General features: G+C 43.5%; 1 protein-coding gene across 1 annotated transcript in view; it reads right to left on the bottom strand.

Annotated features, from left to right (window-relative positions):
* Positions 1-6,107: 6,107 nt before the first annotated feature.
* Positions 6,108-14,578, bottom strand: part of LOC106582229 (uncharacterized) — a 29,131-nt gene continuing 20,660 nt past the window's right edge. Inside the window, exons 6-10 of the mRNA XM_045704691.2 lie at positions 13,147-13,230; positions 11,812-11,829; positions 9,816-9,932; positions 9,661-9,714; positions 6,108-8,718 (exon numbers count right to left, since the gene is read on the bottom strand). Of these exons, the coding sequence (XP_045560647.1) occupies positions 8,687-8,718; positions 9,661-9,714; positions 9,816-9,932; positions 11,812-11,829; positions 13,147-13,230 (305 nt within the window). The 3' untranslated portion in view covers positions 6,108-8,686. The remainder of the gene's footprint in view (positions 8,719-9,660; positions 9,715-9,815; positions 9,933-11,811; positions 11,830-13,146; positions 13,231-14,578) is intronic.

Here is a 14,578-nt window from a genome sequence, read left to right as displayed (position 1 = left end):
CCGGTTGAAAGTTTCTGTCGGATGAATGAGCAACACCGGTTGAGCATTCCTACAGCATTTCCCTCCACAAGCCATGAGAAAGTTGTCCGGCTGCGGGGACTGTGCGAGGGGAATTATACTACTATCTGTACTTGCTGGTGGTACAGATGTTGTTTCATCCTTTCCTACACTGAAATTACCCTTGCCTAACAATTGCGTCTGAAGCTGGGCTTGCAGCACAGCTATCCTCGCGTAAGGCGATCGTTCTCCTGTATATTATGAGTATCGCGACTGCAATTAGAAGGCTGGTGGAGGTCCTGACGAACCACGTCCAGATAAAGCGTCCGGAGTGAAAAGGTTAAATGAAAAAAAGTAGAGTGGGGGAAAAACTAAAAATATAAACGGTAATTAAAAAGTAAAAACCGTAAAGTTGTCAGGTAGCAAAGTAAGGTTGGCAACAAAACGCACAGCAGCACGTAAACAAGTCTACAAGTTGTGACCGGCAATGATCAATCAACCCACCATTACTGGTGGCAGAAGTGTTTTAGGGAGCGTTTGACAGTGATGAGGGGTGGTCGTTTGACAGCGGACCCATAGCAGATGCAGGCAATGAGGCAGTGATCACTGAGATCCTGATTGAAAACAGCAGAGGTGTATTTGGAGGGCAAGTTGGTCAGGATAATATTTATGAGGGTGCCCATGTTTACAGATTTAGGGTTGTACCTGGTGGGTTCCTTGATAATTTGTGTGAGATTAAGGGCATCTAGTTTAGATTTTAGGACTGCTGGGGTGTTAAGCATATTCTTAGCTATGCGCTCGTGCCAAAAGCCTATCTCTTATGGAACGTCGTTTGGGTCTTTGCTTGTCAAAAAAGATACACATCAAATAACACTAAATAAATAAATAAACTTTTCATTTGACACGTCAAATAACACAGTTCTATTATAGAATGTTGTGTGTTCTGAATTTGCATGTACAAGCCAAGCGCCACCACTACCATCAGTAACACTCTCAAAGCTGTACAAAAAAAGTCTGTTAACAAGCCTACACCGGCCACAAACAATGTGTTTACAATACAGCGTTGGAAATAAAGCATTATTTGTTTGACCGCAACTTCTGGGGTAGCTAGCTAGCTTTAGCTTGGTACCTAGCTAGCATCTAATAACCTCAGCAGCAGGGAGGGACATCCCCAGCAGTCAGCTGGCTCAGTCACCAGGGCAACAGGAAGAAGAGGGATCAGATGGAGCAGAAGCACCAGCAGTAGTGCCACAAAAGTCTGCTGTTTGGATGCTGTTTGACGAGAGAGCAACTGGGGATGCAGCACGAAGGAATCCCTCAGCAGATGCCATAATGGAGGTCCAATCATAGTCAAACTATCGCCAATTGTTTGACTTCTAAAAATACAAAACATATATTTTTTTAAGAGCCGCTTGGGAGCCAAAAGAGCCGGCTCTTTTTGGTGAGCTGAGCCGAATGAGCCGGCTCACTGAAAAGAGCCGGAATGCCCATCACTACTACTTAAATCTGTTGCCCAAAACTAACCTTATAAGCAGCCAGCTAGCTTCATCTGGCTAGTGAGATTCGACCGGACAAGGCTGTGTGTTGTGAAGCTAGTAGAATAGTAGTAAATAGCAGAATTATGCCATAATTGAATATATAATGCTAAATGAGGTTGGAATGTTGTTATATAAAATCAACAAAATATAATAATTTGTTAATTTGACAAAAATCTGTTGAAATCACACTGGATGTATTCTACTTTAGAATTGCATTGGGGGCATACTTATTTCACTGTACAGCCTTACCTATGGATTGTGGATCAATGACATGGGGTATCAGTCTGCTCAGTGACACCAAGAGAACATTAGCGTCGTAGCTCTTATTGCGGGACTCTGAAACAACTGTGAATTGAGCCACATTTATTGTCAACCTATGTGTATTGAACACTATTCCCGAGGAAAAACAATACTGCATGGATGTTTTGGAGTCTGATAACTCTGAGAAGGAAACATTCTAGGGAACATTCTCTTGGGTATTGAGTAGACTGATACCCCATTTCATTGATCCCCAATCCTTGATCCTCAAGCCTTAGGTAAAGCTGTACAGTGCAATATGAATGTCAATACACACGATAGGCTGACTGGGAGGTGATTTCACACGGTCACAGTCAGACCATAACAACTACAATGCTAATATTTGCGTAAACTCTTCACAGTTGTGTTCTGTGGGTGTCACCGAGTAGACTGATACCCCATTTCATTGCTTCACATTCCAACCTTGTTTAACATTATCTAGTCTAAATATGGCATGATTCCACCAATTGTAACCATCTGCATCACTTTCAAAGAGGTACTGTTATTTTGAAGGTAAACCGCAAATTTCACTATTGGGCCTAATCCTTATTGTGGCTAGCTTCACAACACAACCCGGTCCGGTCGAGCCTCACTAGATAACGCCAGATAACGCTAGCTGGCTGCTTATAAGGTTAGCTTTGGGCAACAGGGTTAAGTAGCTGGCAAGCTATTTATTTTCATGAACTGAAGTTCAATTTCAATAGGCGAACAACAAGTGGCTGCTTAGCTAATACTTACTCATAAGGATTCCTAAATCATTGCTAAGAATAATGAAAATGACTGCAGTTTCTACTGGTTATTGTTTTCAGGCTGGTTGTATTGGCGCTAGCGAGGTACCCCAGAACTTGCGGTCGAACAAATAATGCTTTATTACCAATGCTGTATTGTAAACACATCGTTCGTGGCCGGTGTTTGCTTGTTTGCAGACTTTTTTGTACAGCTTTGACAATGCTACTGATACTGACAGTGTTATTTGACGGTCAAACAGTGTTATTTGACGTTCAGTCAGTGTTATTTGACGGTCAGACAGTGTTATTTGACGGTCAGACAGTGTTATTTGACGGTCAGACAGTGTTATTTGACGGTCAGTCAGTGTTATTTGACGGTCAGACAGTGTTATTTGACGGTCAGTCAGTGTTATTTGACGCTCAGTCAGTGTTATTTGACGGTCAGTCAGTGTTATTTGACGGTCAGTCAGTGTTATTTGACGGTCAGACAGTGTTATTTGACGGTCAGACAGTGTTATTTGACGGTCAGTCAGTGTTATTTGACGCTCAGTCAGTGTTATTTGACGGTCAGTCAGTGTTATTTGACGGTCAGTCAGTGTTATTTGACGGTCAGACAGTGTTATTTGACGGTCAGTCAGTGTTATTTGACGGTCAGTCAGTGTTATTTGACGGTCAGACAGTGTTATTTGACGGTCAGACAGTGTTATTTGACGGTCAGACAGTGTTATTTGACGGTCAGTCAGTGTTATTTGACGGTCAGTCAGTGTTATTTGACGGTCAGTCAGTGTTATTTGACGGTCAGACAGTGTTATTTGACGGTCAGTCAGTGTTATTTGACGGTCAGCCAGTGTTATTTGACGGTCAGCCAGTGTTATTTGACGGTCAGACAGTGTTATTTGACGGTCAGACAGTGTTATTTGACGGTCAGCCAGTGTTATTTGACGGTCAGACAGTGTTATTTGATGTGTATTGTTTTTGACACGCAAAGACCCAAACGACATTCCATAATCTCTCTCGGTTAAGTTTGTTAAAACAATGCTGTTCACTCATAGGCCTATTTGGAAGTTGATCAAATATTTCCGTAGCCTACATATAGATAAGCATTGTTGTTTCAGCAGGAGCCATTTGCTTTCTAACTTGTGCTATCCCATGATTGTACTTGAAATATTGCGAAAGGCCTGTTTTGGGTGCATGCTGTTCACTGACAGATTTGCCACTCGTTCCCAACTGAATGCAATGGCTTGTGACTAGGCTACTCACAATCCAAGCTAGGCAAAAACAAGAACAAAACCCATTGATCCTCGGTGCAGCACCCTTCCCATGGTTATGATTCTATACGGAAATAAATGATCAAGTACAACTATGGAGAGATGGTAGTTGCGGGTTCATGTCTATCAGAGCAGAGAGGGAAAGAGATCATAGAAAGTGAATCTCATTCTGGTTCTGAGAGATACAGGCATGCTTCTCGCACCACAGCAACTGCCACAAGTTGGACTCTAGGCTACAATGTTGCGCAAATCATAAACCTGTGCTGGCCCAACCCGAATCAATTCTTAGAATATCAGGCGCGGGCTGAAAGTCTACGTCTTCACATTACGCTACTTTTTTAAGATGTAGGATAATTAGAGGCAACTCGAATTAACTCTGATCGCTTTTATTCAAATGTTTACATTGCAAACAGTGAAAATGATGTTTCATGCCTCGAGAGGTACCGGATCCTGGCAAATAGGTTCAGGAACGAAACAGTCCAAAACTGAGAGGTGACTCAAATTAAACACTGAGTGAAGGGAAATCTTAATGCTACAGCATTCTAGAAGATTCTGTGCTTTCAACTTTGTGGCAACAGTTTGGGGAAGGCCCTTTCCTGTTTCAGCATGACAATGCCCCTGTGCACAAAAAAAGGGTTCTACAGAAATGGTTTGTCGAGATCGGTATGGAAAAACTTGACTGGCCTGCACAGAGCTCTGATCTCAACCCCAGCGAACACCTTTGGGATAAATTGGAAAGCTGACTGCGAGCCAGGCCTAATCACCCAACATCAGTGCCCGACCTCACTAATGCTCTTGTGGCTGAATGGAAGCAAGTCCTTGCAGCAATGTTTCCAACATTTAGTGGAAAGCCTCCCCAGAAGAGTGGAGGCTGTTATAGCAAAGGGGGAACCAACTCCATATTAATGCTCATGATTTTGGAATGAGATGTTCAATGAATAGGTGTCCACAAACTTTTGGCCATGTCGTGTATCTAGAACCTAAAATGGTTCTTTGGCTGTCCATATAGGAGAACCCTTTGAAGAACCCTTTTTGGTTCCAGGTAGAACCTTTTTGGGTTCCATGTAGAACCCTTTCTACATGAAACCCAAAAGGATTCTCCCTGGAACCAAAAAGGGTTCAGCCGAAGAACCCTTTTTTCTAAGAGTGTATGATTTTGAACACTCAAAGCAACTGAAAAACGTCCATGGCAGGCATTGTTGTTACCAACCTTATCTTTCTACATGACTTCTGAGTGATAGAAAGCACGAGCACCACCACCCATCATTACTATGACAACTAGCATAGCAATGTCAGCAAATTATTGCTGTCTGACACACATAAATCCGATTTTGTCACTTGTAAATTGCTGTTTGGACCGTCAGTATTCCAAAACACATTAAAAAAAATATTTAATCGTTAAGGCCTGCAGTGTGAACAAGGCAAATGCTTTAAAAACCAAATTATTCCCCTCCTTGATTGATAATACCAAGTGAATCATTATCGTCAAGACCAGTGAACTGTTTGGCACTCCTTCACATACAGACACACTTATTTATCATGTGGAATAGGGAATCTTGTCAGTTCTGCTGCAGAGAATTCCTCCAGCACCAAGGTCAATGCCATGTGCAAAGGAAGCATTACATTTGATAGGTTAGGACAAATATTCATATGTACAATACACATAAATACATTTGAATAATATATATTAAGATGGCTGTGAGTCTGGCCAACAACGCATTCTGACATTTCAGCTCTAATTCATTCATGAATTGGCCCAATGTAATACAATAGCCTCGATTTTCAATATTTATTACCAACACCTGTCTTGCCTTGAACTACTAAAGTTTATTAGTCTGTCGTGACACCAACTAACATATTTGTTTTTGCATTCCATGATCACAAGTTTGTTGTCTGTTTGAATTACAATCAAATATTCCAAAACACCATTTACGCCCGTGTGCACTTCCTGATCTAATTAGCAGGTGAATGCTTCTGGATGATATGATAATGTCCACCCGTAAGGTGAGAAGTTATTCAGCGCAGGTTCCCACATATACCTGTAGTAATGCACCTGACGCTCCAGGCCTTGCTTTATGTGCCTGTCACTATCAATCACTACAACCGTGTGTTTGTGTGTCCGCCCTCTGATGATGAATACCTGACATATCAAGCTGTCCTGGTCATGTCTGATTCATACAGGCAGCTGTGTCTCTAATAGCACTGATCCATATGTTACTGACTGGGTTTGAACCAGACTTTGCCACACCCTTCACACACAACAGGCACATGACACATAGTTCCCCCTTAACAGCTCCTTTATTCAGGTCTCCAACATTATTCAAAGCAAAACAAATAAGTGCTAAAAGATTAAAATCACACAATTCTCAAACACAAGATAAAGACAGATTCCTTAAATAGAAGACCGTAGGTCTCTGTATAGCAACTTGTATCATCATTACTCAAAACATGACCAGATTGGGAAAGTGCTTCTCCAAAAGAGGCCTTGTCAAGACAATGATATTCAGAGCAGTTAATTGGCTAAAGGACACACAGATCATGGGACCAGGCTAAACAGAAAGTGCTTCTCCGGAGTTTTAGTCTTCGACTGTGAAGCTGTACTGGGCTGGCCTGGTTACACATCCACCATAGTTGCTGGAGCCTTGTTAGAAAGGACAATATGAAAAGAAAATATGCTGGCCAGCACAGTATTGTTCGGGTCAGCCCGATAGTGTGAAGCAGGCACTGGGTTCTCCAATTCTGATCTTGGAGAGCTGCTGGGTGTGCAGGCTTTTGTTCCAGACCTGCGTTAACAGCACAGTGCACCCAGTAGCTCTCCAGGACGGGCGTTGGAGACCCCTGACAGTCTCCATGGTGATGTGTGTGACAGTCCTGCCTAAGTCTAGAGCAGGGGTGGGCAAACGTTGCTCGAGGGCCACATCGGGATTTTGATATTCAAGAATTGGGGGACCAATTGTTTGTTAAAATCAATTTGCGGAGGCCTCCCAAGTGGCACAGCAGTCTACGGCACTGCATTGCAGTGCTTGAAGCATCACTACAGACCCGGGTTCGATCCCAGGCTGTGTCACAGCTGGCCGTGACTGGGAGACCCATGAGGCGGTGTACAATTGGCCCAGCGTCGTCTGGGTTAGGAGAGGGTTTGGCAGGCCGAGATTTCCTTGTCCCATCGTGCTCTTGCAACTACTGTGGCGGGCCAGGCACATGCATGCTGACACGGTCGCCAGGTGTACGGTGTTGCCTCTGACACATTGGTGCGGCTGGCTTCCGGGTTAAGCGGGCATTGTGTCAAGAAGCAGTGCGGCTTGGCTGAGTCGTGTTTCGGACGACGCATGGCTCTCGACCTTCACCTCTCCCGAGTCCGTACAGGAGTTTCAGCAATGGGACAAGACTGTAACTGCCAATTGAATACCACGAAATTGGGGAGAAAAGGGGGTATGTCTCACGGGCCGGATTGAAGTGTCGGATACGGCCCGCAGGCCGTACTCCTCGAACCCCCCCCCCCCCCTGAACTATGTCCAAAATGGCACCCTATTCTTTTCATAACAGGGCTCCAAAAGTATTCCACTATAGAGGAAACAGGGAGCCATTTCAGACTGGCACTAGTAGTGAGATAGAATCGTGGTCAGGCCTGCCAGGTGAACCATCTAATGTAAGGCATTTACAGAGCAGTACAGCATTATATTGTAACACAGACTATTTCAACAGAGCTCTTTGACCTGCATTTTTGGCGCTCGGAGCATAAAAATTTCACTGTACCCTGCAATTACATCTGCGACCCTTTGCATGCAACTAATAAACTCTGATTTGATTTGATAAATGTTCACATTCATTGTTACATTTTAGACAACCCACCAGTAAAGGTCTCCAAGCCCCCCAAATACCAAGCAAACACACAACAGGGGTGACTTCTTCTGTCCTCTTAACCAGCTCTCATACAGCTTCCACTTACCAGCTCTCATACAGCTTCCTGAACAACACTACTTGCCAGGTGGTCCAGTCTGTTGCTGCTTTAGCCAACTCATCTCGGAGTTCCTTAATTGTTACCCCAAATGTGTATGGCTTGACAATGATAGAAGAGTTGGCTACATTCATTATGGGACCAGGCTAAAAGAGTTGGCTACATTCATTATGGGACCAGGCTAAAAGAGTTGGCTACATTCATTATGGGACCAGGCTAAAGGAGTTGGCTACATTCATTATGGGACCAGGCTAAAAGAGTTGGATATAGCACAATCAACACGGGACCAGGCTAAATCATTGCAAAGAAACCAACAACAAACAAAGGTACCATTTCAAATAGAGGAGCCATTTTATCCAAAATAGTCTAGGAACTAATAATCATGAGCTGTGCCTATACACATTGTTTACGTTAGATCCATATAAATTGCCTTGCCTTCTCATAGACAACATAGAATGAGGTTCTGAGCTACAGTACAGTACATCCCAGTACTAGTATTAGGAGAAATAGGCTTACATTGTTTCGGTGCGGTTTAGTGGACAGAAAATGTCACCCCTTTAAACAGATTACAAATGTGATCATTAGAAGACACAGAGATACTACTGATTGGTCTCACACTCTAACGTGGTGCTGAAGGTTCATAACCCCACACAACTATCTCACAGTTTTACAGCTATATCAGTTCAAGGCCTAAAGATTGAGACGAATCTGTGTTTGAGTGTTTGCGTATGCGCGCGTGTGTGTGTGTGTGTGTGTGTGTGTGTGTGTGTGTGTGTGTGTGTGTGTGTGTGTGTGTGTGTGTGTGTGTGTGTGTGTGTGTGTGTGTGTGTGTGTGTGTGTGTGCGTTATGGGAAACTCTGCCGCTGGTCCTGGTTCTTTTCCAGTGGAATCTCAGATGATCTAGGATGAATTAGTCAGCAAGTTGCTGAGTACTGCAACCAGAAAAGGACACGCTGGATTAACACCGGACAAACACAACACCAGACAAACACAACACCGGACAAACACGGACAAACACAACACCGGACAAACACAACACCGGACAAACACGGACAAACACAACACCGGACAAACACGGACAAACACAACACCGGACAAACACAACACCAGACAAACACGGACAAACACAACACCGGACAAACACAACACCAGACAAACACAACACCGGACAAACACGGACAAACACAACACCGGACAAACACAACACCAGACAAACACAACACCGGACAAACACAACCCCCGGACAAACACAACACCGGACAAACACAACACCGGACAAACACGGACAAACACAACACCGGACAAACACAACACCAGACAAACACAACACCGGACAAACACGGACAAACACAACACCGGACAAACACAACACCAGACAAACACAACACCGGACAAACACAACCCCCGGACAAACACAACACCGGACAAACACAACACCGGACAAACACGGACAAACACAACACCGGACAAACACAACACTGGACAAACACAACCCCCGGACAAACACAACACCGGACAAACACGGACAAACACAACACCGGACAAACACAACACCAGACAAACACAACACCGGACAAACACAACACCAGACAAACACAACACTGGACAAACACAACCCCCGGACAAACACAACACCGGACAAACACAACACCGGACAAACACGGACAAACACAACACCGGACAAACACAACACGGACAAACACAACACCGGACAAACACAACACCGGACAAACACAACACCGGACAAACACAACACCGGACAAACACAACACCGGACAAACACAACACCGGTCAAACACAACACCGGACAAACACAACACCGGACAAACACAACATGACTTGTTTGATTTATTAAGACATTACGTACTACGTACCCTGGGGATCTGACTGGGTCTCAGCCTTCTCCTTAGGGGCACTCACTACGTCCCCTGATGGAGAGACAGGAAATTCATTTCTCTCTCTCTCTCTCTCTAGGGGTGAATGTAGCTACATTAACAGACTGTACATTATGTAGTTGATGGTATCTCACCTCCACTGTTCTTGAAACAGAGCTTCTTCCTCTGATAGGCGAAGTATCCGGTGGCAGCTCCAACGATCGCGACGCCGATAGCACACAGAATGCTCACAACCGAGCCAGAGCTAGCCCCTATAGCGACAACAGTACACTGGTTATAACACTGTTTTAATGCAGCTTGTTGCATGGTTCTATTAGGTGCTTCTGTACAGTATTTTCACAGCAGATTTCTTTCATATCAGGTAGTGCAGTGTGATGCTGTTTCATTCAGACATACAGTATGTTGCATCCAGACATACTGTTCATACACTGCAGGGCTCTGCTTGTGTCCAGAGCAGTGGCGTTCCTTGTGAAATGTGGCGAGGTTGTATGTGTGTGCATTATAATGCGTGTCTTTAACGCCAGAGAGTATTCTGAAACATACATCCAATAATTACAGTCAGCACACTACACTCCACACAACTGTCAGCAGGTACAGATACTAACTCTGTCAACACATCCAGTTCTTAACTCTGTCACTGCGTCAATCGAACTCTTCCCACATACAGTGAGACAATACGACACAGCAGAATACCATCACAACAGTCACTACACACAAGAAATAACAACCATAGTTTAAATGAATGGAACCCTCCGCACACTTCACTTGCTATCACTTAACTTTTCTGCCTTTCCACCACTGTCAGAGGTCCCAGTAAACAAGGGATATTTTGAGAGTACAGTGTGAGGGAGTTTCTTTTCTTTTGAACGTGTTTAAGAGAGAAAGAGAGAGAGAAAGCGAGAGAGAAAGAGAGAGAGAGCAAGAAAGAAAGAGAGAAAGAAAGAGAAAGAAAGCGAAAGAGAGAGACAGAGAGAGAGACAGAGAGAGAGAGAGAAAGAAACAGATAGTAAGATAAGATAGGAGTAAAATGATGAAAGAGCGTATAGCACAAGTTGAAATTTGAGTTCTGTTGTTTGCTGTAGTTATAGCTATCAGTAATAAACTGCACGGTGACAGTTATGTTTGAGAAGAACGTTCGCAGGTGGGCGGTTTAGGCAGGTACTATAGAAACTACACATCCCCCCACACACACCGTCTGCACGTGCTCAGTAGTGTCTGAGAGGACACCGTGTCCTCATACGCACATACACATACACACACACATACGCGCACACACACACGTCTACACACATGCACGCAGACACACACACACACACACACGATGGAAATGGAATGTGGAGGAGAGAACCCTCTGAGACAAGAAGGGACAGGTAAGACACTTGGCCCCCATCACTGATCCCCGCTATCACAGTATGGAAACTAAAAACCATTCCACCATTCCACAACCATTCCACAACCATTCCACAGTATGGAAACTAAAAACCATTCCACAGTATGGAAACTAAAAACCATTCCACAGTATGGAAACTAAAAACCATTCCACAGGATAGAAACTAAAAACCATTCCACAGGATAGAAACTAAAAACCATTCCACAGGATAGAAACTAAAAACCATTCCACAGTATGGAAACTAAAAACCATTCCACAGTATGGAAACTAAAAACCATTCCACAGGATGGAAACTAAAAACCATTCCACAGAATGGAAACTAAAAACCATTCCACAGTATGGAAACTAAAAACCATTCCAAAGTATGGAAACTAACAAACCATTCCACAGTATGGAAACCATTCCACAGTATGGAAACTAAAAACCATTCCACAGTATGGAAACTAAAAACCATTCCACAGTATGGAAACTAAAAACCATTCCACAGTATGGAAACTAAAAACCATTCCACAGTATGGAAACTAAAAAACCATTCCACAGTATGGAAACTAAAAACCATTCCACAGTATGGAAACTAAAAACCATTCCACAGTATGGAAACTAAAAACCATTCCACAGGATGGAAACTAAAAACCATTCCACAGGATGGAAACTAAAAACCATTCCACAGTATGGAAACTAAAAACCATTCCACAGGATGGACACAGAGAAAAAAGACAGAGGGAGGGAGAAGGACTTACCTTGAGCTTCCGCTGTGCCTGTTCAGAAGAGAACAGAAAGAAACACACAATTATGAACATAACACACACACAAATAAAACACACACACACACTAACACACACACAATAATTCACACATTATAAACTGGGTGGTTTGAGCCCTGAATGCTGATTGGCTGACAGCTGTGGTATAAATGACAAAACATTTATTTTTACTGCTCTAACTACGTTGGTAATTAGTTTATAATAGCAATAAGGCACCTCTGGGGTTTGTGGTATATGGCCAATATACCACGGCTAAGGTCTGTATCCAGGCACTCCGTGTTGCGCATAAGAACAGCCCTTAGCCGTGGTATATTGGCCATATACCACACCCCCTTGTGGCTTATTGCTTAAATATATCATTAAGGGAAGCAAGGCTCTTACGTTCTGCTTCTGCGGTATGGGCTGGAAAGGGAGGGAGGGAAAGAGTGTCTGTAATGTAGTTGATGCCCTTAGGCTAGTACTACTATAGAGTTTCTGCTCTAACCGGTTCGGAGAGGACCAGATCTACATGCAAACACACACACATACTTAACTAACATTTATATTTGCATATGGATAGTAGTGACTATGAGCCATTAATGACTGGAGCAAGTTTTAGTGAACAGACATGTGTCTGGTTCTATATTGCGCTTTAGCCAGCTCTTCTAGCCTGCCTGGTTCTATATTGTGCTTTAGCCAGCTCTTCTAGCCTGCCTGGTTCTATATTGTGCTTTAGCCAGCTCTTCTAGCCTGCCTGGTTCTATATTGTGCTTCAGCCAGCTTTTCTAGCCTTCCTGGTTCTATATTGTGCTTTAGCCAGCTCTTCTAGCCTGCCTGGTTCTATATTGTGCTTTAGCCAGCTCTTCTAGCCTGCCTGGTTCTATATTGTGCTTCAGCCAGCTCTTCTAGCCTGCCTGGTTCTATATTGTGCTTTAGCCTGCTCTTCTAGCCTGCCTGGTTCTATATTGTGCTTCAGCCAGCTCTTCTAGCCTTCCTGGTTCTATATTGTGCTTTAGCCAGCTCTTCTAGCCTGCCTGGTTCTATATTGTGCTTTATCCAGCTCTTCTAGCCTGCCTGGTTCTATATTGTGCTTTAGCCAGCTCTTCTAGCCTGCCTGGTTCTATATTGTGCTTTAGCCAGCTCTTCTAGCCTGCCTGGTTCCATACTGTGCTTTAGCCAGCTCTTTTAGCCTGCCTGGTTCTATATTGTGCTTTAGCCAAGCTCATCTAGCCTGCCTGGTTGCATATTGTATGTGTTGTAGCTAACTCTTCCAGCCTGGCTGATTGCATACTGTATGTACTGTAGCCACCACCACCAGTATAAGATACTAACCAACTGAGCCCCCTCTGCGGCTCTTCCCTCCCGTGGGTGTCTTCTTTGTGGGCTCGCTCTCCTCTTGTGCTTCAGGCTCAGCTTCTGTAAAGGAAGGAGGGAGGAGAGGTGAGACAGGTGTTGTCAGGGAGGATCGAAGAGAGGTGAGACAGGAAGAAGAACAGAGACTCTGTTGTCCTTCAGCCGTTTTAACTATATATATATATCTCTCTCTCTCCTACTTCCTTAGCAACCGTATCCGGAGTGGAATACTGAGACACGTACCTTAGTGATACTCGCCGCGAGGCATGGCTTAACGTACCGTAGGGTACAGCCGTAGGGTACTTCCGTTACTATTATGTGAAATGTTCTTACTTTACTCATAATCCGTCAACGGCAATATTCTTTTTTTTATCATTCTAATTAAACATTTTGGATATGCTTGGTTAGTCTTTAAAAAAATGTTTGTTGATTCTATTTACATTTTTTTTTTCAAACAATAGAAACCAAAACATACACATACAAAAAACAACATACAGACAAACACAAACATCAACAACATCACCCCTGCCCAGACCCACCTGTTCTCACCCCTGCCCAGACCCACCTGTTCTCACCCCCATCTCCAGTGCCTGTACTACTCTCTGCCACGTCCTCAAATTTCACCATTTGGTTTCTCTCTGTCTCTCACGCTCTTTCAATATTCAGATAATGAAGCATATGATTGTTCGATTTTCTTAATGAGGGAGAATTGGTTGATGTCCAGTTTTTAGTATATGTTTTTTCAAGACAATTGACAAAAAGAGCATCAGTCAACCCATCGCGAAAGGTTGTTAGATTGAATCCCCGGGCTGACAAGGTAAACATCTGTCATTCTGCCCCTGAACAAGGCAGTACACCTACTGTTCCTAGGCCATCCTTGTAAATAAGAATTTGTTCTTAAATGACTTGCCTAGTTAAATAAAAAATAAATATGTGACCCGTTTCAGAGCCATTTGAATGTTTTAAATTTTTCTCAAAATGCCATTTTTGGCAGAAATGCCTTCTGGAACATGTGAACTTTCATGTGCCTTAATAACAAACTTGTATGCCATCTGTAAATACGAATACAATTGTTAAATTACAAGCCTTCCTTCACTAGCCATGATTGGCTGAGATAATGAGTGGGCTGGACTTGCCGAGTTCGGAGTTCGGATTGGTCTGCCATATAGAAGGCTTCTGTCTATTTGAGCTAGTCAGTTTGAGTTGGTAATCCTGTCGAACGCGTCTTCTAAAAAAAAAAATTATCGCGTAGTGGAGCTACATAAGTGTTGCTCACTACTTTCTGGAGGCTTGAGTTTTAAAATCAGTGGAATTAGAATATGATAGCTAAAGAGATGGTGAAAACACCTGTCTCCGGATTACATCTTCAAACTAAGGGCAACCGTGGCATGGCATCCGTGACAGGGAGACG

The sequence above is a fragment of the Salmo salar genome, chromosome 21 (assembly GCF_965601325.2).
Source record: "Salmo salar chromosome 21, fSalSal1, whole genome shotgun sequence".
Lineage (NCBI taxonomy): Eukaryota > Metazoa > Chordata > Actinopteri > Salmoniformes > Salmonidae > Salmo > Salmo salar.
Note: the sequence above shows the minus strand (reverse complement) of the source record. Positions and strands in the feature narration are given on the sequence as shown.